General features: G+C 50.4%; 4 protein-coding genes and 2 non-coding genes across 6 annotated transcripts; 2 read left to right on the top strand and 4 right to left on the bottom strand.

The window, feature by feature from the left end:
• The first annotated feature begins 864 nt into the window (after positions 1 to 864).
• CHCHD2 (coiled-coil-helix-coiled-coil-helix domain containing 2) lies at positions 865 to 3,076 on the top strand. Its single transcript, XM_065647110.1, has 4 exons — positions 865 to 1,069; positions 1,557 to 1,803; positions 2,375 to 2,537; positions 2,761 to 3,076. Exons 1-4 carry the CDS (start codon positions 1,020 to 1,022, stop codon positions 2,769 to 2,771), a joined length of 471 nt encoding a protein of 156 aa, XP_065503182.1. The 5' UTR covers positions 865 to 1,019; the 3' UTR covers positions 2,772 to 3,076.
• A 1,684-nt stretch (positions 3,077 to 4,760) lies between these two features.
• Positions 4,761 to 12,406, top strand: PHKG1 (phosphorylase kinase catalytic subunit gamma 1). Its single transcript, XM_065647003.1, has 10 exons — positions 4,761 to 5,143; positions 7,406 to 7,539; positions 7,819 to 7,994; positions 8,318 to 8,372; positions 8,957 to 9,022; positions 9,244 to 9,407; positions 10,004 to 10,094; positions 11,103 to 11,256; positions 11,351 to 11,476; positions 12,096 to 12,406. Exons 2-10 carry the CDS (start codon positions 7,457 to 7,459, stop codon positions 12,345 to 12,347), a joined length of 1,167 nt encoding a protein of 388 aa, XP_065503075.1. The 5' UTR covers positions 4,761 to 5,143; positions 7,406 to 7,456; the 3' UTR covers positions 12,348 to 12,406.
• A 653-nt stretch (positions 12,407 to 13,059) lies between these two features.
• Positions 13,060 to 18,097, bottom strand: SUMF2 (sulfatase modifying factor 2). Its single transcript, XM_065646983.1, has 9 exons — positions 17,980 to 18,097; positions 17,460 to 17,616; positions 16,354 to 16,468; positions 15,725 to 15,769; positions 15,367 to 15,517; positions 14,769 to 14,824; positions 14,279 to 14,363; positions 13,577 to 13,742; positions 13,060 to 13,244 (listed from the first exon to the last, which is right to left on the bottom strand). The coding sequence occupies exons 1-9, from the start codon at positions 18,020 to 18,022 to the stop codon at positions 13,139 to 13,141; spliced, it is 924 nt and encodes a 307-aa protein (XP_065503055.1). The 5' UTR covers positions 18,023 to 18,097; the 3' UTR covers positions 13,060 to 13,138.
• Positions 18,098 to 18,957: 860 nt separating this feature from the next.
• On the bottom strand, positions 18,958 to 26,571 carry CCT6A (chaperonin containing TCP1 subunit 6A). The gene is made up of 14 exons (XM_065647016.1): positions 26,390 to 26,571; positions 26,055 to 26,118; positions 24,461 to 24,595; positions 23,682 to 23,855; positions 23,412 to 23,515; positions 22,609 to 22,719; positions 21,944 to 22,103; positions 21,602 to 21,684; positions 21,100 to 21,196; positions 20,552 to 20,699; positions 20,102 to 20,235; positions 19,890 to 19,992; positions 19,497 to 19,569; positions 18,958 to 19,317 (listed from the first exon to the last, which is right to left on the bottom strand). Exons 1-14 carry the CDS (start codon positions 26,521 to 26,523, stop codon positions 19,245 to 19,247), a joined length of 1,593 nt encoding a protein of 530 aa, XP_065503088.1. The 5' UTR covers positions 26,524 to 26,571; the 3' UTR covers positions 18,958 to 19,244.
• Positions 22,866 to 22,999, bottom strand: LOC135995890 (small nucleolar RNA SNORA15). Its single transcript, XR_010607200.1, has one exon. It is a non-coding gene; the product is annotated as a small nucleolar RNA SNORA15 (small nucleolar RNA).
• Positions 23,968 to 24,099, bottom strand: LOC135995891 (small nucleolar RNA SNORA22). Its single transcript, XR_010607201.1, has one exon. It is a non-coding gene; the product is annotated as a small nucleolar RNA SNORA22 (small nucleolar RNA).
• Positions 26,572 to 27,214: the final 643 nt, after the last annotated feature.

The raw sequence follows: 27,214 nt of genomic DNA on the forward strand, positions 1-27,214 counted from the left end.
ACGGTTCATTATTTTCTGAAGCTCTGCTGAGGTTCATAACTCACAGCAGATTCCCCAAATCATTCATGTTTTATCTAAAGAACTCCCTCCATTTAACAAAGTAACTGCGGTGGTGCTCACTTTATCATAACAGCTCTGGATCTGGTCTCATGATCACACAGCAGAAGCCCTGACTTTTATACTTTTATTTATTCTCTTCCATTTGCTATTTTTATCGTGTTCCCCTCGACTACGCAATACCAGTATTCTAAAGCTGTCTTTCACCATCTGTCTCCAAACTTCCCAGATTTTTTTTCCTTTTTTTTTTTTTTTTTCTTAAAAACAAAGGAAAAAAAGCAGCCACCTTCCTCTGTGTGTGTAGAACCCCAGGTACAGCTGGGACAGGGTTCGGCCTTACAGAGCAGCTGGTGATCCTGGGGCTGTCATGATATATTCTATGGTCAAGTTGTTGAGTAACAAACAGTAAGCTGATAAATTAATTAACATTTAAAAAGACAAAAGATTACATGCCAGCCCATGCAGATGGCCGTGTGCACGGGGTTGAAGGCGGCAGGAGGTGCCCTGGCTCGTTTTCGGCAAACCGCAGCTTTTGGGGCGAAACGCAGCGATTCTGTGAGGGGCTTTTCGGAGGCTCCCCCGCGGCGTCTCGCGTGCCGCCTCTGGCCTTCTCCAGAGAGCGCGACTCCCGCGGAGCAGCCGCGCGTTTAAACGCGGTTTATCGGTTTATTTTCACAGCGGGAGCCGCCGCCATCGCCCCCGCCCGCCGCCCTTTCCCGCCCGCCGCCCTTTCCCGCCCGCCGCCCTTTCCCGCCCCGCGGTGGAGGGGGCGTGGCATGTGGAGGGCGTGGCCGACGGAGGGGCGTGGCCGACGGAAGCCCCGCCCCACCGTGCGCCGGCAGTGACGCAGCGCGCGGCGCGGGTCGGGTGACCTTCAGAGGCGGCGGCGGCGGCGCCAGGGCCGAGTTCTGTCTCTTTTTTTTTTCTTCTTTTCCTCAGCTCAGCGAACCTCTCTCGTCGCGATGCCGAGGGGCGGCCGGAGCCGCACGTCCCGCGTGGCGCCCCCCGCCAGGTGAGGGCGGCTTAAACACTTTTTCTCCCTCTCCTTCCCCGCCCCCGGGTAGGCCGCAGGCGGCAAAGGCCTTTCTGCCATTGCGGGGTTGGGTGACGCACCGCGGTGGGGAGGGAGCCCGGCTGCTTTGAGCTCGGGGTAGGCGCTTGGCGGGGGTGGGAGTGGATCTGCTTAGCCCTCGCTGGGCGGCAGGGCCCGGCCATCCAGTGCCTGAGCGTTAAGGCCTTATTTAATCAGCCCCTTTTGGGTTATATCTCATGTCCCGCAAAATAACGCCGTCCTTTGGGGCGTGGGGGTGCGGCTGGCCCTTAAAACAGCCAAAAAGAAGCCCGTGAATCTCACCCTGTTCATAAACCACAATATTGAGTTCTTGCCATCAACGTGCAGGGTGTAACAAGGAGGGACAGCAGATGCTCGTTCCCTGCAACCAGGCGGCCTCTGCCGGTTTGAATTTGATAATACGAGGTTTCTCTTTATGTCCTTGCAGTCGGGCACCACCGATGAGAGCTGCATCGCCGGCACCTGCTGCTCGGGCGCCTGTCCCAGCGGCGGCACCACCTTCTGCCGTGGCTGCTCCTGCACCGAAGCAGCCTGGCCTGATGGCACAGATGGCGACAACCGCTGCCGGAGTCGCTGTAGGCTCTGCTGTAGGCCATACCATAGGTCATGCGCTTACAGGAGGATTTGGTGGAGGAAGCAGCTCTGAGCCTGCAAGGCCTGATATTACTTATCAGGTAAGAGAGAACATAACTGGACACCAGCAGATGAGGCACAGTTAACTTGTGACATTAGCTCTATATAACCTGAAGTAATTGCTATAGACTTAAAAACCACACGAGTCACAGCTGGAAAACTGGGATAGCTGTAGAGATTAAATCTCCAAGGCGACTACCACAATCACTATGAAGTATCTCAAAAGCAGTTCAAAGGGATGCATGAGTGCATGTTGTAGGGTAGTAGTGTTGTCTTCTACTTTAGTAGCCCTCCAATTGAGACAGGGCTTTGCTCCAGGTCTATTGCAAGATCTTCCTGTGCTGCTCAAACATTAAGATAATGCTGTTACCTTGTCCAGATGATATCTAGAGTTACCCAAGTGTACCCAAAGTTACTCAAGTGTTTATAACTTGCAGAACTGTTCAGCGTGTGTCATGCTGCTGCTGGAAACTTTGTACTTCAGCCTGTTATTTATTTTCCATTTAAAAAGTAACCCAGCATTTTGACTAAAACAGAGAAGAAATACACAGCAAGCAGTACTGGGGTGGTTTGGCTGTGTAAAGGGACTTAAGGAGGTTTTTGCCATTTCAGGAGCCCCAGGCAGCTCAGCCTGCCTACCAGCAGCAGCAGCAGGCACAGTTTGCTCCTTGCCAGTATGAAATGAAACAATTCCTGGAGTGCGCGCAGAACCAGACTGACCTCAAGCTGTGCGAGGGCTTCAGTGAAGTACTGAAGCAGTGCAGGTTTGCTAATGGTAAGTCAACAATGCTACCAGATGGCTACTAAATGAGCTAATTAATAAAATTATTGTGGGAATGTCCTGTTTTTTTCAATCCATCTGGTAAAGAATGGGGATTGCTACAGAGCACACCACCGAAGTCAGTTAAAGCAAGTTGCTCTTCTGTTTGGCCTTACAGCAAAGGAGAACTGGACTGCCTGCTGTGCAGGGATTAACTGTGATAACTTTTACCTTACAGGTTTAGCCTAAGCCTTCAGAACAAGGTTGCTGAAGACCATCACCATCTTACAAGAACTGACCTGTGAATGAAAAAAAGCTTCAGTAATAAAGTCTGATACCTTGTTAGTTCACATATTCACGCTATTGTCCTCCTTGTGGCTTGACGCCTGCCATAGCCGCTACAGATGTGATAAAACTTACAGCAGCAAATTAAGTTCGCACAAAATGAAAGAATGAACAATAAAGCGGAATGAGCTAATTTGGGTTAATCCGTTTGGTGGTTGTTGTGTTGAATGTATGTGATGTGGTGTCTAAATAAACTTCTCTCTCTAGAAGTACCTGGCTTTAGTGGACTTTGGAGTTGAGTCTGCAGGGTGGGCAGGCAAGAGCTGGTTTTGGCAGGATTCTGCCCGCTCGCCAGCTGGAGTTGCAGGAGTTTGGGAGCACCCATGGATCGGTGGGTGCCATACATCTCCTGCTTGAGCGTTTGAACCCTGCTGCTGGTTGAAATATGCAATGATGAGGAGCACAATGTCTGACTCCATGCTATTCTGCATGCAGTGGGGCTCAGTTCCTCAAGGGCCTCCTGTCGTACTCTTAAAAACAAACTCTATATTCAGATTCAAGGGGTTCTGAGAACTATTTTCCCTCTGCTCCAAGAGGATCTCTCTGGTTGGCCATTACCTGAGCAAACCGATGTGCTATCAAGCAGCTGTGCAATTCCAAGATGATGCAGTCACATCAGACTGGCAGTTCCCAGTTAACACAAGCAGCGGCTGGAGGATTTTTCTTCCTCCATCTTGTGGTCGGAGTCCTGGGCTAACACATGAGAAGGTGACAGTGGGTGGTGCGGCCTTTTCCTCTTCCCACCCGGCTTAGACAAGTGACAAAGTCACTGCTGCCACATGAAGAAAAAATAAATATAACCTCCATTTTAAAAGTATTTAGTGATGCAAAGTGCAAATCTTCCTTTTTCTGTTGGCGTGAGCAGCCAGATCCTGCCCTGCTAAAATCCCCAGAGCCTGCAGAGCGAACACCCTCCTGCTCTGCAGCGGTGTCATAAACCCTGTGCTGCGAAGGGAGGCTTGTGAGTACCGGGAAGGTGTGTTCTCACAGGGGAAGTGCGGAAGGGAATAACCTTGTACTGAAAAGTGCAATTCCTGTTAAAAATACTTTCATAACATGACCTGTTTTTCCTGAACTGCTTTTGTGCTGTTGGGTATTCTGCTTGTTCCCAAGAGCCCCCATCTCTGACCTGCAGTTCCTAGAAAGGAAAAGCTAAAATCAGTATTCAAAATGGGGGACAAGGACACAACTACCTTTGCCGGTGCCACCAGCAGCTTTGCTTCTGCTGATCAAGCTGATGTCCCAGTTGCCAGGTGCTTCACCGTCCTGGCGAAAAGAAGAAAAAAACCCAGTTTGGGCCAGAAAAGCCTGCACTGGGTTGGTGCAGCAGACAGCCCTAAAATACTCTTCCTGAGCAGACAGGGAGATGCGTTTATAGAGTCATAGAATCATTTGGGTTGGAAGAGACGCTTAAGATCATTGAGTCCAATCAAAACCTAAATCTGGCACTACCCCATGTCCCCAAGAACCTCACCTCTGCATCTTTTAAACCCCTCCAGGGATGGTGACTCCACCACTGCCCTGGGCAGCCTGTTCCAATGCCCAACAACCCTTTTTGGGAAGAAATTGTTCCCAATTTCCAATCTAAACCTCCCCTGGTGCACCTTGAGGCCATTTCCTCTTGCCCTATCACTTGTTACTTGGGAGAAAAGACTTTTAGACTTTGGGAAAAGCACAGTGCGGCCAGTAAAACAGTTTACAACTCGCAATGGTTGGAAAGCCAACAGCCCACGCAGGAAAGCCAAGAGGGGGGACCCGGCCAAGTCCCCCCCGTAGCATCACCGGCTGGAAGCGGCTCAGCCACGAATCAGTCCGGCGATTCCTCCCCGCGCAGGGAAGGGTTAAAGCTCCGCAGCGCCGGGGGAAGTCCCCGAACCTCCGCGCTGCTCCGCGGCTCTTCCGCTCCCCGCGGCGGCCGCCAGCAGCTCCTTCCCCCGGGGCAGGGGGGGTCCGCGCTCCCCCATCACCTCCCTTCCAGCCGTGGCCCAACATGCCCCCCCGCCCGCCGCGGCTGCCAAGTCGCCTTGCGCTTTATTTTTGGCTCCGCGGCGGCGGCGGCCAGCGCTGAGCGGCGGCTCCCCGGGCCCCCGGCGGCACCTCCCGGACCCCCGGCGGCACCTCCCGGACACCCGGCGGCACCTCCCGGACCCCCCAGCGGCAGCTCCCGGACCCCCCAGCGGCAGCTCCCCGGTGCCCAGGCCCTAAGCCCGGCCAGCCGCTGCCCTTCGCCCGTCCCGGGGAAGCGGCGCTGGCGGATCCCGGCTGCCCGCGGCGAGGTGAGGCCGGCGGGGGGGCGCCCTGCGGGGAACCCGGGTTTTGGAAGAAAGCGGCTTCAGGAGACGGTGCGGGGGGGAGGGATTTGGGAGCCGAGAGGGGGGTTGGCTACCCCAGGAAGGTTGATTTCAGCATTATTTTAAGCATTATTATTTCCCCGGGGGCTGTAGGGGCTCCTTGCGGCCGCCAAAGCGGGAGGGGTCGGTGCAGAAACCCCCGCCCGGGGTGGGGGGATCGCGGGCGCCAGGACGGGGATTTGGGGGGTGCAGTGCCATAACTGGCCTAAAAGCTGACTTTGGCTTGAGCTTTGCAGAGCCATCTCAATCAATATTTGCATGTTATTGGATATTTACCAAGGCAAACATTTAAACCCCTGTTGTACAGCAGCGAGGTGACAACGTCCAGCACCGGCTCCGTTAGCATTTATTCCTCCATCTGCCCCAAGACCAACAGTGTCCCCTGATCCCCTTTATCCCCCCCCTTGCTTTCCCATGGAGCTCATACAGCCCTGATAATAAAACCAGCTTCTCCTGTTGGTGCTCTCTGCCAACTGTTTATATAACATCAGGATGTTTTAAACAAACTCCTGGGCTCTTTCCTCCCAGAATTTGCACAGACCCCCAGCATCACTCCATAGTTGCTCCCCTGCCTCCAGCCGTTCAACACCAACCCCCAGGACTTTGATTTTCAGCTTCCAAAAAAAAAAAACCAAAACTCAAAACTCTTTGTTTCCCCCCCCACCGTGGAGATTTTTTTTTCCCCTCAACGTTGCTCACAGTATTTCCAAAAGCTAAAATTTTACAAATCAAACTCATGGCTGTTTAGAAATGCTCCAGCCCTTGTTAGACACAGCAGCAGAGACCTAAACCACAGCATCAATCCTTATAACCAGGTCAGGACAGAGACGCATTGATAGTAAGATTTAAATGGACTTACAGACGCAAACCTACCTGGGAGTGTCCTGGCAGAGCTGTTGCCACCTCGGAGAGTAGGGCAAAGGAAAACTCACAACATCTGGGCTCTCCTGCCCACCTACTGTCCCTCCCCCAGCAGCAAACTCTCAGCCCAAAGTGACAATTTTGCTGCCCGAGCTTATAAGAGCTGCTTTCCACACCAGCTGCTTGGTCTCCGGGTACGTTTGTGGAACAGCTGGATCTGGACAACTGAGATTTCAGCAGTGCCGGGGGCAGGGACACGCTCAGGGTGTCCAGTTCTCTGAGCATGAAGGGAAAAAACGCCCGTGAAAATTAAGGATCGGGACTACTGGTTATTTTATTTTTCCACCCTCTATCACAGAGCTCATGATATTGTCATACTGTTCCTCCTTGTTATACTTTAAAAAAAAAAAAAAAAAAAAAAAGAGAGAGAGAAAAAAATAAAATAAGCACAACAAAAGCCTTTCAGGAGTTTTGGGGCCTGCGAGTACGTGTGTGGCCAAGGAATCTCACTCGGCTGCTGTCCTCAGGCTGGCTCGGCCCCGGCTGACCCCACACGACGCTGGCTGTCCCCAGACACTCAGTCCCCTGCCTATGCCCTGACCCACCAAGCCTCCCTTGCAACCCATTTTCCGTCCTTCGTCCTTTTCCCTTCAACTTTAAACACTGTTTTTTCCTCTTTGTTCTCAGCCAAACTGTTCCAGACAACTTAGCAGTCTTAAAAATAATCAGGGGGAAAAAAAAAAAAAAAAAAAAAAAAAAAAAAGAAAAAAAGGCAAGGGAGATTTTAGGGCTTCTCAGGGGTGTTTGGGTGGTGCTGGTGTGGGGTGACGTTTCCAGAGGCGGCTGCTTCTGGGGACCTCCCGACCTGCCTCGGATACCGCTCGCCTTTGTGAGCTTGAGGTGCAGCTCCACCGCTGCCCCCGCCAGCGCTCCCCATGCTCTCCCTGCACCACTTCGGCAGGAGACTCAAAAAAGAATTGGTCCAGTTGCTTTCCCAGGTGGGAGGAACCAGGAGGAGTGTGGTGTAGCCCTTAGCATGTGGTAGGAGCTGGAGGACGATGGTTTTGAGGTGCTGGAGCTCTCCCAAAACCTCAGCCCCAGCCGGGCTACAGTGAGCCGGTGGGATTTCTCCTTTTCTCAGTGGGATCTCCAGAGGGTCCTGAAGGCAAAGCTTTGCTTTTCCAACCAGCAAAATGTCCCGTTTGGTCTGCGGTTCAATATCATCCTCCTCCTCCTCCTCCTTCCTGGATGTTTTCTCCTCTGGAAGGGATCGAGGTCCGTGCCCCGGTGCAGTGAGTGCCCATCTTCGCTCTTTTCTCCTCGCAGCCCCTTTCTGCTGGCAGACAAGCCCGGAGTGTTGCCAGACAGGAGCCAGAGATGACCAAGGAGGAAGACTTACCGGACTGGAACTCATCCAAGGAGTTTTACGAAAAATATGAGCCGAAGGAGGTTTTGGGCAGGTAAAGCTTGTTTTTGGCAAACTGCGGTTTCACCTACTCCTGTACCTGACAGGAACAGCACCCCCCAGGAACCTGATATGAACAAGGCCCATGGCAGTGTGGGGTTAAAAATAGCATGAAAAACCATTTTCCATCAGCTCAGAAACTTCTGTCCCACCAAGGGAGAGCAAACCCCACTCACACATGAAAACACCAACCAGCCCAGCGCCGATGGCTGGTGAAGTCAGGCTGGACGGGGAGGAATGGAAACCCCCATCTTGTCTGTGTTGTCCCTGGCAGGGGCGTGAGCAGCGTTGTCCGTCGGTGCATTCACAAAACCACCCGGCAGGAATATGCCGTGAAGATCATCGACATCACGGCGGGGAACATATCGCCCAAGGAGGTGCAGGAGCTGCGAGAAGCCACCGCCAAAGAGATCGATATTCTCCGGAAAGTCTCAGGCCACCCCAACGTCAGTAAGTCAGGCTCTGGGCATCGGAGCAGGAGGGGTTTCTGCCCCATTTCTTCTTCAGGGTGTCCCCAGGAAGGGGTTTTGGGGTGAAATCACTGGAGGGTCAGACCCCTGATGGTCCTAACGTGATGCAGGACATGTAATCAAAGCGTCGTTTGCTTTACCTCCACACATCTGCCACCAGTGCCCAGGTCATCTCCCAACCAAAATACTAGTGAAGATCAACTCCTCGTTAATTCAATTAACAATTAGATCAGCACTTTTTAGTCCATTAATGAACAGGAACACGCTATGCACTGTGCTCACAGCCGCTGTGCTTTGTTGCAGTCCAGCTGAAGGACAGCTATGAATCCAGCACCTTCTTCTTCTTGGTGTTTGACCTGTAAGTACCAGCTGCCCGTCTCCCCAGGCCAATTCCCATTCTGCAGGCAGCCACCAACGCTCACCCCAACTTTTTATGGCCCAAAATGGGGACAAACAGCTCTTGCCTGAGGCAGAAATGAGCCTGGATTGCTGTGAGCTGGCCCACTGCAGCCTGGCCGGCAGCGTTTCCCCTCCGTCAGCGGCTCAGCGCTGCTCAGGTTTCCCCGTAACCTTTGGCAGGAGCTGTTGTGCGTCCTTGCGGGTTATTTATATGCTCGGCGGGACCGGGGTGCATGTGACACTGTGACTTCTGACACCGGGGCAGCGCGATGGGTGGCAGCGGAGCGGGGTGGCGCCGGGAGAGCCCCGTCCCTGTCCCATCCAAAAACCTGCCCTCTGCGGGAACAGCCTTTCCTCCTCCCACCTGATGTTTCTGCAGCAACATGTAGGCATTTTCACCCACAAGTTGGCTTGTCACTTCGTGCAATGGGTGCCCTAGAGCTGTCAGGACTCAGTGACCCCCGCATTGATCCTCCCCATGGGTTCGGGGCTGGTTTGCCATTGCAGCTCAGCTGCTGCCTCTGTTTTCCCTCCCACGTGCAGGATGAAGAGAGGGGAGCTCTTTGACTACCTCACCGAGAAAGTCACCTTGAGCGAGAAGGAAACCAGGTAAGGCCAGATGCAGATGGCTGAAAGTCACGCTGCAGCAGCTGAGCGCAGGTTCAAAGGCCGACCTGGCAGCCAGCACAGCAACCACGGGCAAAACTGCACCCCGGGCTGTGCCCAGAGATGGGGGCCGAGCTGCACGGTCCCTGTCATTGTCCCCATCCCCGGGGGGCACGGTGCCGGTGCGCGTTCGGCTCAGGAGAGCTGCTGTCACCCGCCCCCAGGAAAATCATGCGCGCGCTGCTGGAAGTGATCCAGTACCTCCACTCCATCAACATCGTCCACCGGGACCTGAAGCCGGAGAACATCCTCCTGGATGACGACATGAACATCAAGCTGACGGACTTCGGCTTCTCCTGCCAGCTGCGCGAGAACGAGAAGCTCAAAGGTGGGAAGATGGCGAGGCGGGCGCGATGCCAGGCTGGCCCGGGGCCAGTAGAGCCAGCCCGTTGCCACGATGCCCACGGCCAGTCGGCGGAGTCTCTCCATCCCTGGTGTCTCCCTGGGGCCGGTCTCGCTGCCATGGGTGCGCATTGGTGCCTCTTGGCTCGGGGTGCCCTCCTGCTGGCGCACGAGCCCGGCTCTGCCCGCGGCACGGCCTCCACACCGCGCTCCTTACCATGAACACGTTGCTGCCCATTAGGAAAACCATCCTGTTCTTCCACTGCCTTTCTCCCCCCGCTGACCCTCATCACCCCATCCATTTACTGCCCGACACTGAAGTTTTTTCCCCAACTCCTACCCTGCAAAGAGCCACATATCCAACAACAAGCATCGCCCCCGTCGCTCTCCTCACTCCCATTTTAGCCATTATAACCCACCAAGAGAAGTCACCAGCGAGATGCATGCAGGCTGCAGTTACTCCCTGCGAGCGCCACCGCTGCAAAGATCCCAGCTGGGATCCAGATCCCCTCACCGACTGCTCGGGGGATGACAACACCCCTCCCGAGCGGCTCAGGGGGATGCTCTGCCCTGTCTTTGCAGAGATCTGCGGCACCCCTGGCTACCTGGCCCCCGAGATCCTGCAGTGCTCCATGGACGACGAGCACCAAGGCTACGGGAAGGAGGTTGATATGTGAGTGAGATGCTTTCCTTCCCGCCTCACCTTGCTCCTGAAACACACGTGGTTTGAGGCACAGCAAGAGTTGTGCAGATGGGGACCAACTTGAGCGTTTGGAAGAAATTAAACGATGCACCAAAAACCACCCTTTGGGGGCTGTGAGGGGCTGCCCTGGTGAGCAGGGGGCTCTGGCACAGAGCTGGGGGAGAAGCAGCCTGGGGACAAGCCCGTGTCCTCGCTTCGCGCTGTCAGGGAGGAGGGAATACAAAACTTTCTGCTCAGAAAAATCACCTCGGGGCTGGGGTCCAAGGTCCAACACTTTTTAAACACACCCCATAGCAAGACACAAGCCCAAGGCAGCCCCTGAGAGAGCACCCGGCTCAGGAACGCCCCTCAGAGCCCAGTCTGAGCCCTGCGGGGACTTTGCCACCATTTCTGGTGGCTTTAGGCTCAGGTCTACAGCGCTCAGAGCTGTAACGAACCACTTGAGACACATCAGGGCATTTCAGCCTCTTTTCAGTTTAAATACCCCCATTAAGCCCAGCACCAGGATGCTTTGCAAATCTGAACTGAGACAGCCCCAGAGCATCCAGCTTTGCTGGCACTGCCCCATCCCACCCTCCCATTCCCCTAAAATCCCCAAGAAAGGCAAATGCCACCAAGTTACAGCATCCACAAGTGCAGCTCCACATCAACCCAACAGCAAAGCCGCTTCTGCTGCTTATTAACCATCAGGGCTAACGAGCTCCAGCAGTGAGCTCAGCCTCCCTCATCATTGAATGCCCTGAGTTGGAAGGGACCCACAAAGATCATCGAGTCCAACTCCTGCCCTTGCATAGGACAGCCCCAAAAATCACACCGTGTGAATTCAGACACAGCCCAGGGCAGCACCCTGGTTTCTAGGGTGGCAAAGCCCAGCGTGTCCCAGCTGAGGGGGGACACGGAGCCATCCTTGGGACACGGGTCTGTGTGGGTGTCCCTGTGGTGCTGCTGGGGCTGGAGGGTCCCGCTGGCTGCCCGCAGGTGGAGCACCGGGGTGATCATGTACACCTTGCTGGCCGGCTCGCCGCCCTTCTGGCACCGCAAGCAGATGCTGATGCTGCGGATGATCATGAACGGGGACTACCAGTTCGGCTCCCCGGAGTGGGACGACCGCTCAGACACCGTCAAGGATCTGGTAGGTGCTTGGGGATGGGAAAACCTTTTTTTTTTGGGGCAGGGGGGTTGCAGACACCTGAGACAGCCCTGGTTAATTTGGTGCCCTGGTGCAGATCTCCCGGTTCCTGGTGGTGGACCCGCAGCAGCGGTACACAGCCGACGAGGCGCTGGCCCACCCCTTCTTCCAGCAGTACGACGTGGAGGAGGTCCGGCACTTCAGCCCCTTCCGCAAATTCAAGGTGAGGTTGGGGATGGGGGGTGTCTCCGCACCCCGACCCTCAGCCCGGGAGCTGCAGGAGCTGGCTGGTGGGATGGGTTTCCCAGCTGAACTGGGAGAAACTGGGAGTTCAAACCACCCAGGCTGGTGGACCTGGGCTTTGGCTGGGTGCAGCAGTCTGGGTAGAGACCCTTCTCCGAGCGCTGTTTCATTTACTTTCTGGTATTTCCTGAGGGCTTTTTCACAGAAGGGAATTAAATAAGAAAAGGGGAAAGCCTGTCTCTTCCCCAATTCATTAAAAAAAATTACTTGAAGGGGGAAATGAATGAGCTTGACATCACATGGGTGCATCAAATGATGCAAAAGTTGATAAAACAGAGAAATCCTTTCCCTATACCTGGACATGAAGGCAGCGCAAAGGTACCCGAAGTGGCATTAGGTGACACATTTAGGCCTGACTCACAGTTTTAACTTAAGGGCACACTTGAAGAAAGCCCGTACTGCTCACACGGGACTAAATAGCCGTGCCAGGAGCTGGGCTCCCTCCCGACTCCTCCACATCCACGTGGGATGCGCTGGGGCCGATCCGGTCCTGTTGAGAGCTTGGCCACGAATTCCAACGTGTTCCCCCCGTGCTGCAGGTGATCTGTCTCACCGTCCTGGCGTCCGTCCGTATTTACTACCAGTACCGGCTGGTGAAGTCGGTCACCAGGGAGCTGGTGGTGCGGGACCCGTACGCCCTGAAGCCCGTCCGCAAGCTGATCGACGCCTGCGCCTTCCGCACCTACCGGCACTGGGTGAAGAAGGGGGAGGCGCAGAACAGAGCCGCTCTCTTCGAGAACACCTGCAAGGCCATTTTGCTGACCCTGGCGGCCGAGGAAGAGCTGTTTTGATTGCCGCCACGTAAAACCGATGAGTTTGCTTAGAGTTAAGGCGAGTAAAATCTTTGAAAAAAAAACAACCGGTGATTTCTTTCGCCTCTTCTTTCGCCAGCCTCAGGGCAGCTGCAAATGCAAACCCAGAGGATGGCTGCGATTTTCCCCTTTAGGTTGGAAAAGACCCTTAAGATTGAGTCCAGCTGTTAACCCAGCCGTGGCACTACCCCCTGTCCCTGACAACCTCATGTCTGCGTCTGTCCAACCCCTCCAGGGATGGTGACTCCAGCACTGCCCTGGGCAGCCCGTTCCAATGCTTGACAACCCTTTTTGGGAAGAAATTGTTCCCAAGATCCAACCTCAACCTCCCCTGGTGCAACTTGAGGCCGTTCCCTCTCATCCTGTCACTTGTTCCTTGGGAGAGCCCAACACCCTCCATGCTCCGAGCTCCTTTCAGGCAGCTGCAGAGAGTGACAAGGTCTCCCCTCAGCTCCTGTTCTCCAGCTGGAGGTCAGAGCAGCTCTGTCCTGGTCCCCCCCGCCCCACATACCCCCTTCTGCTTATTTAAAACAGACACCTAAAGGGGAGCTGTAATATCCACCGCACTAAAAGGACATTAAAGCCAAACCACCCTGCCTGCCGTTCCAAATCACTGCTCGTGCCCAGATGCCCCAGTGAGGAGAGGAGTTTTAGCTGAAAGTATTTATTTTTCGCTTTTAAAACTGTCTGGGTTTAATGGATGTGGCTGCCGGGGGATACTGTTCATCTCCACAGGAGAAAATGCCTTTGGGTCTTCCCGAGCGACCTCCTCAGAGCTCGGGTCTGGTCCGGCGTTTCTCCGCTGTGCTGGGGGGGACGTCGGCAGCACAGCGGAAACTGAGGTTGTCGGAGGCCGAGTCCGGCGTGTTCCCCATTCTCACAGGGAAAAGAAGAGACACAAAGTCAGGGATCCTTCCTAGTCAATGCTTACATCATTTAATGTGACCTAGACTAGAAACATACTCCACTTCCCTTGAATAGCTTCAAGAAAAGCATTGAATACCAAATACTTGATGGAAAATACACATGATTTGGGAAGCAGTTATTTATAGCAGCAAAATTTTTAGCACTATTTGTAGTCTGTTTTCCTAACTGCTTCTCAGAAAAAAATGAGTAGGAACTGACAAAAGTCTTAAAACCCTCTTGCAAATAAAACCAAGCCAGAAGAAATCACTGCAAATCAGTGCCTGGACATCGCCCGGACCTACCTGGTAGTAACGCGAGCTTTATGATTTGCAGACCCATCCGCGGTGTCAATCCACGAGGCGCCTCTCAGGACCTGCATTTTCTGAGCACGCTGCCTCGACGACAGCCCCGGAGTCGTGTACTCAGACGCCGTCCACTCCCACGTGTTCCCCAGCAGGTCGTAGAGCCCTGAGACACAGAGGGGTTTGCACCAGGATCGCCAGAGCACATTTGCAAGGGCTGCAAAAGCACTTTGGTGTATGGGACGGGGCACGACATTCAAAGCATCGCTCCAAGAGCGTGGTTTAATGGCGAGATTGGGAATTGGAAGCTATTTTTTGTGTTGCAAACTAGCCCCGGCTCACAAATTTCACATTTAAATGTGTCTGGTCGTTTCCCACCTGTGTGAGGCCACGGCATCCGCTGCCCTCCAAACAACGCGCTTGGGACTTCCAGGTAAATCACACCAAAGTGCAAAATAACTGACTTGTAATTAAGAGCAGGGGATGGTTTGGTGCATTGAAGTGCACCAGGTGCATGTCAGCCAACTCCAGTAACAACCACCAGTGCTTTTGCTGGGCTCGGTTGTTCTATCAAGATGCTGACATAATCCCACGTCATATTAGAAACCTTGCTACAATTATGGGATTTCATAATTAGCATTGAATGGGCATTAGGAAGCAGATGCCATCCCCAAAACCAGGGCGGGGGTGTCTGCTCCGTACCGTAGCTGTTCTGAGGAGGGAACGCTGCCACCGGCGAGACGCCGTGATAACCGTCTTCAGCCGTGTCCACCCTCGGGAACTCACCCTGCGGGAAGAAAGATCGCTCCGAGCAAAGACCCATCACGGAGACAACACAAAGTCCTGCTCTTCACAGGACCGTGTTACACTTAAATAATGGAAATAACTCTGTTGCAAATAAACTCCATGCAGCATTTCTGGCTGGGAGAGGAGATCACCTAAAGTTCTCCCAAGACAACCTCCCTTGCAAACAAAGTTATGTATGAACTTCAGGTTATGAATGAATTTTTGGAAGCACAGAAATCCCAGTTTCCCAGGGAAGCTGGGCTGAGTCAGCTCCCTCTGTGGCTATTTCGGATAACCCAGCAGGAGCTGAATTTCGGACCCCACGTTGCTTGCCAGGACCACGCCGCCAGTTAAACTCCACCCTCGGAAGAGCTCAGCATAGATGGGATGATTTTTAGGATCTTACCTGCCACAGATTTGTACGGTTCGGCTGAAACTTGTTTCCCCAGGGATAGACCCTTCCTGCCAAGGAGGAAGAGACACCGTCACCCCTGTCCCTCCGGTCTCTGCGTTTGCCTATTTTTAACCAGGTTTTTATGACCATCCTTCTCTGCTCAGCTTGGGACACTGAGAGGGGTTTCTATGAACAGGGCTTGTCAGTCTAATCCCTACAGATGCTGCCAAGGAGGCGAGGAGAGATGGGAATCAGTGTCAGCTCCTGTTCGCAAACCATCGCTCCTGCCAGGGAGTCCCGCGGTCCCCACAGTGACCCCCGCGCCAATGTGTGCGTGTTGGGGGTCACTCCGCACCCAAAACCCCAATATTTTTAGCTAGCAGAAATGATTTAAGAAGATGCATTAAGATCTTAGATAAGCCCCTTCTTCTTCCTATATTATTATTATTATTATTACTATTAAAACTACAAATTTGACTTCCAGGCCAAAAGCGGCAGTTCAGCCCCGCAGATTAACCTCTGAAAACATCCCTGGATAGAGGTTTGGATCTGGTAGAACTAACATTACTCGATGCCTATTTGGAAGAAAGTCAGAGCCTGCGGTACGTACGTTCCAGCCCTCCCCTGGCAGCGAATTCCCACTCCTCCTCCGCCGGGAGCCTTTTCCCCTTCCAGGCACAGAACGTCTGCGCATCGTTCCAGCTCACGTGCAGCACCGGGTAATCCAGCCTGTCCTTTATGCTGGAGCCAGGACCCGAGGGCTGGGAGGAGGAATCGCATCGAACAGATTTTTTTATAAAGTTTTCAATTCAAAAGGGAATACAGGACAGAGCAGAGCAAGGCAGGGAACGTGCAGCAACCAGAGATGCAATTTTTTCTCCCCATTTTCAGTGGGTAAGGTTCAGCACACACCAACACGTGCACGCTGCCAGCACAGAGGGGACTCACCACACCGGGTTTGTACTCACTTGTCGCCAAAAAGCCTTCTCGATGGGCAACCACCACGGGGCAGACTGGGAAAAGAAATGACAGCAGATTCAAGCTGAATGGCAACACCCCCCACCCCGACGCCATCCAACAGCAGCGTGTGTAAATAAGAGCATCTGTTAGTCTGGAAATGGTTAAATGCTACAGTTTGAGCTGGGTTGTCACAGGCATTTTAATAGTGCTTTCCAACAGAGGAGAGGTATTTGCTTGTAAAAATGAAAAAAATATCAAGAAGCTCATGCTATCTAGTTTTTCTATTTCAAGGTTTGATTAATAAAGTACTTTGAAATGTGCTTTGCTCTCTCCCAGCTCACCAGAGCATCTCGGGAGTCCTGTCCGACACTGTTTGGAGAGGATGTAAACAGGGAAGGGCCATAAATCAACCCCGGCTCAACCCAGCTGTTAGTTCCAAAAGCAAAACAACCCAAGACTAAATTAAAAACCACTGAGAATGGCCAAACTCTGCACAGAGAGGGAGCTGCTCCTCAGCAGAAAAGCAACACTGGCAAGGGTCTCCCCTTTGGGGTTTTTTTAGTTAAACCAGAGAGGTCAGTGAGGGATGTGATCAGAAATACCAGCACCGAAACATCCCCACGGGGTTTAGATTTACCTCCAGCTTTTGGGTGACTTTTTTTTTCAGCTCTTCAGATACGAAATCCTCAAAGACAAAGCTCCAGCCAAACGCTTCTGCTTCTGTTTTGTATTTCTTTTCTCTAACAAACTCCCTGGCATAAATACAACACGCTCAGGTGTCTGGGTAAGAGTTCTTCAAGAGTTGTACCACCAAATACAGCGATCTGCACACGCAACAAAATCCCTTAAAAGCCATTAAAACCTGCGGCTGCTGTTAGTTAAATGTCCCCAAAAATGCAAATAAATGTCACATACTGTGAATAATCTCACCCTGCTCCTGTCCCATTTGTTTCCCCATTGCCTAAATTGCAGTAGGTGCCATTGCTGTGTGGTGCTGGGCAGTTACTGGGGTGTGGAAATGTTTTTAACCAACAAGAGCTCAGCCGGGCAAATAAATGCATTTTGCCCAGTGCATTTACTAGTGCTCTGTACAGGGGCTTCCATGAAATACGTGGAGGAGTGGTCCCGTATTTAAAAATGGAAATGGAACCTATAGGAACCTAAAATCTGAAACAGTACAGTACAGCCATATTAGTAAGAAAAAGACACACACACGAAAACAGGTTTGCAAGGAAAAAAGGAGAAGGGAAAAGGAAAAATAGGGAGGAGGAAAAAGGACTAATGAAATTAAAAAAAGAAAAAACGGAAAAAAAGAAAAAAGAAAAAAGGAAAAAATGAAAGAAGAAAAAGGAAAAAAGAAAATAGAAAAAGGGAAAAAAGGGGAAAATGAAAAAAGAAAAAGGGAAAATGAAAAAGAAAAAAGAAAAAGGGAAAAAGGAAAAAGAAAAAAGAAAACAAAATCAAGAGAAAGGAGAAAAGAAAAAAGTGGGAAAAAAGGATAAAAGTGAAAAAGGGAGAAAAAAATAAAAAAAAGATAAAAAAGAAGCATGTTTGCAAGCTGCACTGGCAAGATGCTTCAGCTTGCAGCTGGAGAGGGGATTTATTACTGACAGACACAATTTTTGGCTCTGAGGAACTGCTGGGAGCGCCCAGGCGTCGGCTTTCGGACCCAAGCAGCCCCCAGGCCCCAGCACCAGCCCCCACGTCCCCCCGAGAGCCAAGTGGAGCCGAACCCGCTCCCACCTGAAATCCCGGTTGGTGACGGGGTATTTGTCGATGGCGAACGGCTTCACCGTCACCTCCCGGACGGGCCCCTCTTCATCCCTCTTCTCCAGGGAACCGGATCCCATCCAAAACCTGCCGCCGGGCAGCTGCACCATGCTGTCCTGCACCCCCAGCGCTAAAAGGGAAGAAATTCAGCATGAGAAATTTCATTTTTAAACACAGCCGCACAGGAGAGCATGCGGTATTTGTCAGAGAGTCACTTTTATATGCTAGAGGTAGGATGCAATATAGTAAGTGCCTATGATTAGCATTTGTATAGGTCTCTATTTTTTTGATTACAAGCTGAAGCTATTTAAAAGCCACATTTTCGGTGTCTCTCTTGGGAAAGGAACGGCTCCACTGGGCTGAGGCAGCTCCTGTACGTTACAGGTTTGCTGCGATTAGAAGAAAGGGAACCGATGCAGGGAGAAACGAAAGCCATTTTTCCAGCTTCCCTGCCGGGAGATACGAGAGCGGCAAAGGCGGCTCTGACCCTCACCCAGCGCCCAGCACCAGGCCAGGAGAACCAGCCCCAGCCCCATGGCCCCGGCGGCGGCGGAGGGACGGGGCAGGGAGCGGGCAAGGAGCGGGCAAGGAGCGGGCAAGGAGCGGGCAGGGAGCGGCGGAACCGCCGGGCTCTGACCCAGCAGCGCTGCGGGGCTCCGGGAAGTGGTTCCGGGCTCTTCCCCACCCAGACCCGCCTCCTCCGGGGCACTGGGGAAAGGAGGAGATTATTTTTTTATTATTTTTTTTTTTTTAAGAAAAGGGATAATTCTGTAACACGGGAACTGCACGTAAAGGTTGAAAAGCGTTTTGCCTCCGGTTCGCCCTGGAGAACAGGAGCTGAGGGGAGACCTTGTCGCTCTCTGCGACTCCCTGAAAGGAGATTGGAGCACGGAGGGTGTTGGGCTCTGCTCCCAAGGAATGGGAGCCTCAAGTTACACCAGGGAGGTTGAGGTTGGATCTTGGGAACAATTTCTTCCCCAAAGGGCTGTCGGGCATTGGAACAGGCTGCCCAGGGCAGTGCTGGAGTCACCATCCCTGGAGGGGTTTGAAAGATGCAGAGATGAGGTTCTCCGGGACACGGGGTAGCGCCACAGTTGGGTTAACACTTGGACTCAATGATCTCAAAGGTCTTTTAGAACCAAAATGATTCTATAAAAAGGCTCCTGCTACTGAGGCCACCAAAACCACCACCACCCCCCTTGAAGCATGCAAAATTTCACAGCAAAAGGGGTTTATCCCTAGTTGTTCATAAATACCTCAAAGCAGCAGAAACACTTAAAAATCTACCAGTGGGTTACGGCAAGTGAGAGCCACAGCAAGTATCCAAATGGATAATGAAGTCCAGCCCACAGAGCTGGGAGCCAGAAACCGCAAATTCAGATATGTTGCCCTGCACAGCTCACAGAGACCGTGAGCAGAACGTTCAAGAGCTTGGCACAAGGAAGATAAACTTTTAAATAACTGACACACGTAAAGCACAGAACATAACAGTTTATTGGGTAAAAAGGAAAGCAACTCCAGTGGTACGCTTCAGTGAAACAAAAAATAAATAACTGAATTTTAGAGCCAAATATTTGAATAGTTGCGAAAATTTTGAGTGGCCACGTTTACCAAAGAAGGGCTGCTTGTCACAGCAGAGTAACTTCCCTTGCTGGGAAAATCCACCACGGCTGAGAAAAGTGCACCTGGGGGTGGATTTCTTGGACATTCCATGGGGCGCTACCCGCGCTGACCACCGTCGACAACAGCAGATCCAACTCAGCCCTTAAGGGAGGACATTCCAGCTCGCATAATTTCATCCACTAAGAGAATGTTGCTAGCGATCACCGTGCTAGAAATATTCAATAAATATTGTTAGAATATCCATTTTGACATCGTTCAAAGACAACCCAGCTTCATTCCTGCTTTTCAAGACAGTTTCCCCTACATGCGATCCCTCAATTCTGTATTTCTCAATTTGAACCATCAAACGCCCACTGCTATTTAAAGTGAAAATACCGGAACATTTACCATGAATGAAGCAGTTGCTTTTTGACATTATAATTATCCCAGATCCCAGCTGCTGCAGCTACCATTGGCTCACCTACAAAAGAGGCAAAACAGCTTAAATCACCAGTACATATAACTCCAAGCGAGACTTTCCACTGCCTAACATCTGCTATTACTTGCTATGTACAAAAGTGTTCCCATGTGCTTCATTTCACAGAGAACCTCAAGAGAACGCACTGAAATCTTAAGGCACGTGAACACCGACTGCAGCAGCGCGCCTGCCACTGCGTTCTGCACAGCTTTAATGAAATGAAGTACAGCTTTCTGCATTCAGAGCAATTTTATTCTTAATGGAGTTGAGTCGGGACAGGTTTTTTACTAGAGCATCACCCCATTATTTTAGAAAGTTCTTACCAGTGTTCAAATCGACCCCAGTGAGTTGTCCTGATTCTGCGTGCTCTGTCTGAACCTTCACTAGTGTCTCCTGGGGATCGTAACCAGAGTTCTGAGCAAGAACCTTTGACAGAACAGACATTATTTTGTGTTGTTAATTAAGAGACCTCCAGCAGAAAAAACGATGGATCTTTACATGTTTTAAAGCCAGTTTATTCAGGAGTTCCTTGTACCTTAGGAATGATTAGCAGAGCATCAGCAAAAGCTTGAACTCCAAGCTGGGCTCTTCCTTTTACATTTGGTTTATGCTTCACAAGAGCATTGGCTACTGCCACTTCTAGTGCACCTGCTCCTGGGACCACACACCCTGCAAGGGAAAATGCAATATTCAGACTTCACAATAAGCATCTATCCCCATTTAAACAGATATTTTTAGTGTAGTTTGATCTCTTCCCTCATCCTTAAAAAGACAGCTTGCATCATCATGTAAGTACTTACACAATTATTAACTACTTGTAAAATACAAGGTATAAGGACAGTAACTAAAAGCACTTCTCATTCAAATACACTCAGCTTGGTGTCTGACTGCATCGGATACGAAGCAAGTCGATACAGAAGTCACTAAATTTGAGGTGAATTTCAACAAAAGATCATTAACATTGCTCAACAGAGCAGAGACTTACCATCCTCAATAGCGTTTTTAACGGCACGCAGACCATCTCTTACTGCATCCTTGATCTGTGTGAGCGTATGCTTGTTTGGTCCCCTGATCAACAGGGTAACCGAGCGGGGGTTGTCGCATTTCTCAATAAAAGTGTATTTCTCTTCACCCTGTAAAACAAGGACACTTATTCATGTCATACATTTGCTTAATTAATGTATACACATACTAAAAAAACCTGAACAGATGCTTCCAGATTCAGTTCTGCACTAACAGCACTTCAAGAAGCACTGAGAAGCAGAACCACCTTATTTCAGTTTTCTCAATTTTCCATATATTAAAATGGAAATAACAACAGGAAAACACTATCACAAGAGCAAATATCCAGGTAAGGTTCACATACAAGCAGACACTTGAATGTGAAACACCACCAGCCTTTATTCATGCTTCAGTATAGCTCTTAAGAAGCACTTCAGAAAAATCACTGCGCAGACATAGCAAGACAAAAGCAAAGCTGGCAGCATGTGAGATCGCAGAGGCGTATTTAACCTACGTATTTAACATACATACCAACGTATACTCGTAGACAAGCCCCGCATGTCCCAGACAGTCGGGAGTGAGATCCTCCACAGAGTTCATGGCAGTACCGCCACATGCAAGGGTCAGTCTGAGAGAGAACATGGACAGCTTAGCGCTTGCCTTGTATGAAATAAAATCTGAAGTCCCTAACCTAACAGCAGTATTTCAGCGCGCAGAACACCTCAGCCTGGAACAGTTTGCTTCTGTTCGTGAATGAGCTCTTCACAAAAGTAAGTTTGTAGAATTAAGACTCCTGCATGGGTGTCTACATTTGAAGAATATTGAGAGCTCAAATTCCTACATCACACCACGTGCTGAGCTGACATTTCTACAGTTTGTACAAACTACCCCGACTTACACCCATTAAGAGCTGGACAGATTGAAGTGGACTTTTTAGTGCAAGTCCCTGAAGGCGGATTCAAGCCAGACTTGACTCACTGTTCAAGTTTGGAAGAGCAAATTCTTCTACCCCCTCCTCTCTCCAAGAACTGACCTTTCCATGTTCCTCCTTTTAGCTCTCCGCAAAGCAACTATTCCTTCTTTCGCAAGTGCATCCAAGGAAAATGGGTCAATTCCCTAGAAACAAAGAAAGTGACCATCAGGATAAAGAAAAAGCTAAACACACTCTCTCTCAGTTTGACACTATTAAGTGCTTCCTCAGGAGTCAAACAAGGTCTCAAGTAGGAACTGTTTGCCTATATTCCAAAGTACATCTGACTAGGTTTAGCTATTTCTGTTCGAAGAACTGTACAAAATGAATCACACAGCACAGGGCTTGCCAAGGAAGCCAGCATTTCCAATTAATTTTTCTGGATGGTTTTACCCTTCATCTCACCTTCTGGTTGATCACAACAAATCCTTTATCTGAATCGCCACAGACTTTTCTTTTCAATTCTATGATTTTCTTCACTCTGTCTTCAATGAACTTTCTTTCTGCTTTCACTAGTTTCTCTCTCTCTTCAGCACTTTTGTAGAAGAATCCAGAGCTCACCTCTCTGAAAGAGAAAAATAAAAACAGAACAAAAAAGCGGTAAAACAACTACCCTCTGTGCTGTAGAAATAAACTTAAGCATAATGAAGCAATCCTATCAGCTACATTTAAAAAACCCAAACAAACAAAACCAAACAGGAAATTCCCTCCAAAACCAGCATGTGACATACAACTGTTTCTAGTTCAGAGCTTTTCCATTTTAAGCTGAGCAAACTCTGAAGTATATTTAGATGATCACTCTAGAATACAAAATTATGCCCAAGAAAGGGGCTTAATAACCACTACAAAGCTCTGCCTTTTAAAGACCTTTTCTCAGCCACCAGCTTCCCTCTTCCAAAAAAGGACTGCAGAAGGAGCATCACCTCTTCCATTCCTCCTTCTACACTACCTACCTCACTCAGAAGAGTCTGTGCAGTCCTTTTGCTTCTTATTTAAGCACACCTTACTTACATAAAAGTCTTTTAAGACAGGAGCGTTTTCTGCTCCTCACCTTCCAGCTGTGTACTTACGTTTTCTCATATTCCAGAGATACATTGCAAGTAAGAACATAAGCATCCTCCACTCTTTTCTTCATGTCAGGATGACGAGCGCCGTGATCCAAAACCAGCCCCCTAATCAGCCTGAAAGATGAAAAACCAGCTTGTGCGTCAACATACACGTACAGAAGACACGGACTTCATCGAAGTGCAGACTGTTCAGAGAATTGACAGTTTAACTGGTCAAACACGACGTGCCTGTGTGTTTGTGTTGGGAGTCAACAACGATCATGTATCCCACTTCCAAGGGCATGCCCATTCTCATACAACAGGCGTGCCAATCAGCGTGAAAAAGGAATTTATTCTGGCATAGTGTCTGACTGCATTAGCTACCAAGGAAAGCTAGTGCAGAATTCGTCCATGCCACTGAGGAGCCTATGAAATATCCAGCTAGATGACTACAATCCAGTTTCCATTTATCAAGTGCTATTTTGTGCTTGTAATGAACAGATACAACCCTAAAGCATAACTGGGCAGATATTATTACTAAGAAAAAACTTATATATTCAACATTGTTACATGACAGTTTAAGCCAGTGTCACATTTTGCTATTTAAAAAATCTCTTTTCAGAGAATCAAGTTCAGTGTCTGGGGAACTTCTGCTATCTAGATAAGCTGCAATGTGTATTTCCGCCTTTCTTTCGCGCCCTTCCCAATGACTTTTCCAGTGGCAGCTTTAAGATATTCAAGTTCTTCTAAAAAGAAAACAAAAACCCCCATGCTACTCAGATGTCAGGACACCAGTAAAGTGAAGGTCAAGGATACTCATTACTTACGTTGTGTCAGTTTCTGATTTGTGCTTCATCTCCATGATCTCTACCATGTGGAGGTCAATAGGCTCATTTGGTTTTCTGACTGTCAAAACAGAATCTACTACAGCCTGAAACAGAGGAGAAGAGAAACATAAAAATCCCCCAAAGGGCCATCAGTCTTCCAAAGTGCAGGTTCACATCTGTCCTTCCATCCTGCACTCAAGTCATAATCACAGCAGTTTAAAACCTGGACCTCTTCACACAAAACGAGGCAGAAAAGCCACATACACTTACCTCAGTCAGGATGTCAGCGAGCTCAGAATGAACTTTGGTACGGAGGGATGTTCTGGCGACATCTATAAGGGTCTCCCGGTCCATCTCCTTGGTGACTTTGACCTGCTCCAAAACTTCAAGTGCTTTTTCCTTTGCAATCTCAAATCCTTCTGCTACTATTCTAGGGTGCAAACCCTAATGCCAAAATACAAGGGAAATCATTAAATAATAGAAGATGGTACTTCATCACAAGTGGAACCTGTGAAAACATAGGGAACATGCAGACTACAAAGACAAGAAAATGTACAAATGTACTGTCCTTCTGAATACATGTAAAAGGAATACAAATCCTTCCAATGCAGAGGAAAAGCACAGATTATTTTAGCACAGAATTAAAACCAAGGGAACTACAAAGCACACTTGGGTGTTCACTGTGCAATATAAATGCCTATTCTCTAACTTATACCATCCAAATACCCAATTTCAGGCAGGATCTCCTTGTTAACATACAAGTAAAAGAAGCATTTTCACTCCTCACACAAAAGTTAAAGCAGATATTCAGCCAAAACCTTATTAAAAGCTAGAATATCTGCAATAAGTGGTTTTGATTTTGAACAATTTTAAGTCCTCCTCTCCAGCTTTTCCCCACGCTACAATTTCTGTAATGCTCTCATTTTAAGCAGAAATATTAGTTTTCATGTTTGACTTTTGAGTATTCAGCATTAAACACAAAACAAGTTGAATAGTCTCAGATGAAACTTTTTATTTGTCTACCTACAAAAGAAATACTGCACACATACCTCAGAAATATAGAGATCCGCCTGCTTTAGGAGTTCTCCAATAATCAAGACATTTGAAGTGGTACCATCTCCAGTGATGTCGTCTTGCGCTGTTGCTACTTTTGCTATCAAGGAGGCTGTGGGGTGTTGTATTTGCTACACAAAAATAAGAAGCTGAGCAGTAAGTCTTACTGCACTGGTAGAGGAAGCAAGCAATCTGAAATCAGCTAAACAAAATATTTAAGGTCTAGTTGATGTTTTTATGATTCACATCAATTCATCAGGTTTCAAAAAATAGCACCAATTAACAACAATAACCACTTTGACAATAAGTTGATTGAATTAATCAATCCATGTAACACTATCTCCCCCCTGAGATTATGCATCTCTACACAAAAACGTTGAGTACTAAGAGCCAAACTAGTCCTCAACTCATCATGAGCTTGACAGAGCCCGCTCTCCTTTAGGCAAAGGATGCACCATCACAACCAGACTGTTGCTGTCACTAAAACCAGCATGTTCAGAGCTAATTTAGGAATCTTTTGCATGATCAGTTCTATACAAACACTAACTTGTTTGCTACTCCTTTGGCAGTTTATTTTACTCATTCTTATGAAACTAAAGAACATTCACTTAGTTTCTTGCCAGTTCCTCTGCTAAGTTATACATGTGGTATTCCAGTCCCAAGCATCGTGCCTGTCTGGTCAAACATCACAACTACCACATATGACTTTATTTTACTTACAGAAGTCAGTTTTTAATTAAGGAACACACACATCATGTAGCATCTCTAATGGCTGCGTGAGGAGTATTTTAACATAGGCTGAAGCCTATAAACCTACAGAACAGTATCTACATTTGAAGAGACTGGTGCTTGGTAACTGAACCAGAGTGAGATAAAATCAAATGGGACCATTTTTACTGTTGTTGAGCTTTTTATTGTTATTTTATTCAAAGCACTACCTCTAGTGTGAGAGAACTGATGTAACTATTTTTTTTCCTGTCTGCCAGATCACTGCAGATACTAACTTAAATACTTTATGCTGAATTACGACAGCCAGCTAGCAGAGTGTAACACTCCACACGCACTAACAGGGGGCAACACCAGCCCTCCCGGAACCATCACCCTATGGGGGCGAAACTGTGATACATCCCCAGGTGGAAAAGCATTATGAGCTGCATCCATCACCCAGATTTAAACACTTCCCAAGCCATGCACGCACGAAAATCTGCTGTCCTACGCCTGCTCAAGCACCGCAGAAGCGCGCTTTCCGTAAGCAAAGCAGAAGGCAACAAAAGTGCCAATGTCATTATTTCAACAGTTCACATTTTAGCATCTATCAAGCTGCACTTATTTACCTTTCTCCCAAAGGGCATGTGCCTCTCATGGCACAGGGTTAAATCCCACTGAAATGCAGCGGGGGGCAGCGGGGGACAAGGCCCCGTGAGCCACAGGCACCCGAAGGCACCCGAAGGCACCCGAAGGCACCCGAAGGCACCCGAAGGCACCCGAAGGCACCCGAAGGCACCCGAAGGCACCCTGAACAGGCTCCTGCCTCCCTGATTCCCCGCACGGTTCCTCCCCACCCCGCGGCGGGTGCCAGCAGCCGCTCACCATTTCCTGCAGCAGCACGTTGCCATCTTTGGTCAGCTTGATGTCTCCGGCCCCCGACACCAGCCTGCGGCCGACACAAGGGGGGTGAGTGAGCGGGGAACACCGGGCGGGCGAGCGGCCCCCCAACACGTGCGCTCCCTCTCCATTCATTCAGCCCCACCCGGCCCGGCGGCCTCCGCCTTTGTTCCCCGCCGCACGGCACCGGCGGGCACGGCCTCCCCCGGGGCTCCCCCCGCCTTTCTCCTCACGCTTCCCCCTCAGGCCGCCCCGCGCCCTGAGCCGCCCGCACCCCCCGGCCCAAACCCCCACGGGAGGTGCGGGGAGGGTTCCCTCACATCTTCATGGTGCCCTTAGGGCCCAGGTTGGTCCGCAGCACATCCTGGAGCCCGCGGGCCGCGCTGATGTTCACGGCCAGCGCGGCCTGGGCACGGGCCACCTCCGCCTTGGGGTTGAGCGCCTTCACCGCCATGGCCGCCGCTCCGCTCCGCTCCGCGCCGGGCCAGGCCGAGCCGAGGGGCGGGGCCACCGCGGGCCGCCCCGCCCTGCCCCGCCCCTTTCTAGAACACTCCGAGGTGCGCGCGGGCGCATTGGTCCGCGGCCGCCTCTGCCGCGTCCCTATTGGCTGCAACGCCTGTCGCTCCGCCGGCCCGCTCCCGCCCGCCGCGGAGGCGCCGTTGGGGCGCGGTGGGTGGCGGGGAGCGCGGGCCTGCGCGGCGGTGGCCGGGCCGGTCGGGCCGTGCGTGTCCGAACGAGGCCTTTGGACGGGCAGGGTCGCCCGCTCATTAATCCCACCCGCTCATTAATCCCACCCACTCATGTGACAGACACCCCCGCGGGCACGTTCGCAGGACCCTGAGAATAAATAATTAAACCCGGCGATTTATCACTAGATCGGTAGAATTAATAGTTAAGAGGGCATGATTAATAATCAGAATGGTTCCTGGTAAAAATTCAGAGTTGAGGTTAATCAAATCTCGCCTTGCTATGGAAGCTGCAGGTGGGGCTTGCAGCTGGAGGGACCTGCTCTCCCAGGGCCATGCTGAGGTTTCACATGAAAGAAAAAATGTTGTTAAAATCAAGGCAACATGCACAGGGAAGTGTTTGGCCTACACGGCCTGTCAGGGCGCAGTCCTTGAGGCTGGGCAACGCTCGTGTCCTAC

Source organism: Caloenas nicobarica, chromosome 17, assembly GCF_036013445.1.
Source record: "Caloenas nicobarica isolate bCalNic1 chromosome 17, bCalNic1.hap1, whole genome shotgun sequence".
Taxonomy (NCBI): domain Eukaryota; kingdom Metazoa; phylum Chordata; class Aves; order Columbiformes; family Columbidae; genus Caloenas; species Caloenas nicobarica.

Bases quoted from the DNA above. Each gene is read 5' to 3' on its own strand.
- CHCHD2 (XM_065647110.1), top strand. From the start codon at position 1,020: ATGCCGAGGGGCGGCCGGAGCCGCACGTCCCGCGTGGCGCCCCCCGCC. The intron at 1,070-1,556 runs GTGAGGGCGGCT...ATGTCCTTGCAG, and splicing joins CGCGTGGCGCCCCCCGCCAG to TCGGGCACCACCGATGAGAG. The intron at 1,804-2,374 runs GTAAGAGAGAAC...TTGCCATTTCAG, and splicing joins GGCCTGATATTACTTATCAG to GAGCCCCAGGCAGCTCAGCC.
- PHKG1 (XM_065647003.1), top strand. From the start codon at position 7,457: ATGACCAAGGAGGAAGACTTACCGGACTGGAACTCATCCAAGGAGTTT. The intron at 9,023-9,243 runs GTAAGGCCAGAT...ACCCGCCCCCAG, and splicing joins TTGAGCGAGAAGGAAACCAG to GAAAATCATGCGCGCGCTGC. The intron at 9,408-10,003 runs GTGGGAAGATGG...CTGTCTTTGCAG, and splicing joins CGAGAACGAGAAGCTCAAAG to AGATCTGCGGCACCCCTGGC.
- SUMF2 (XM_065646983.1), bottom strand. From the start codon at position 18,022: ATGGGGCTGGGGCTGGTTCTCCTGGCCTGGTGCTGGGCGCTGG. The intron at 14,825-15,366 runs GTACGTACCGCA...CCTCCTTGGCAG, and splicing joins TGCCAGGGGAGGGCTGGAAC to GAAGGGTCTATCCCTGGGGA. The intron at 13,245-13,576 runs GTAGGTCCGGGC...TTTCCCTGTGAG, and splicing joins AAAGCTCGCGTTACTACCAG to AATGGGGAACACGCCGGACT.
- CCT6A (XM_065647016.1), bottom strand. From the start codon at position 26,523: ATGGCGGTGAAGGCGCTCAACCCCAAGGCGGAGGTGGCCCGTGCCCAG. The intron at 22,104-22,608 runs GTAAGTACACAG...TTTCTCTTTCAG, and splicing joins TCTCTGGAATATGAGAAAAC to AGAGGTGAGCTCTGGATTCT. The intron at 21,685-21,943 runs GTGAGATGAAGG...CTTTGTTTCTAG, and splicing joins TTGTTGTGATCAACCAGAAG to GGAATTGACCCATTTTCCTT.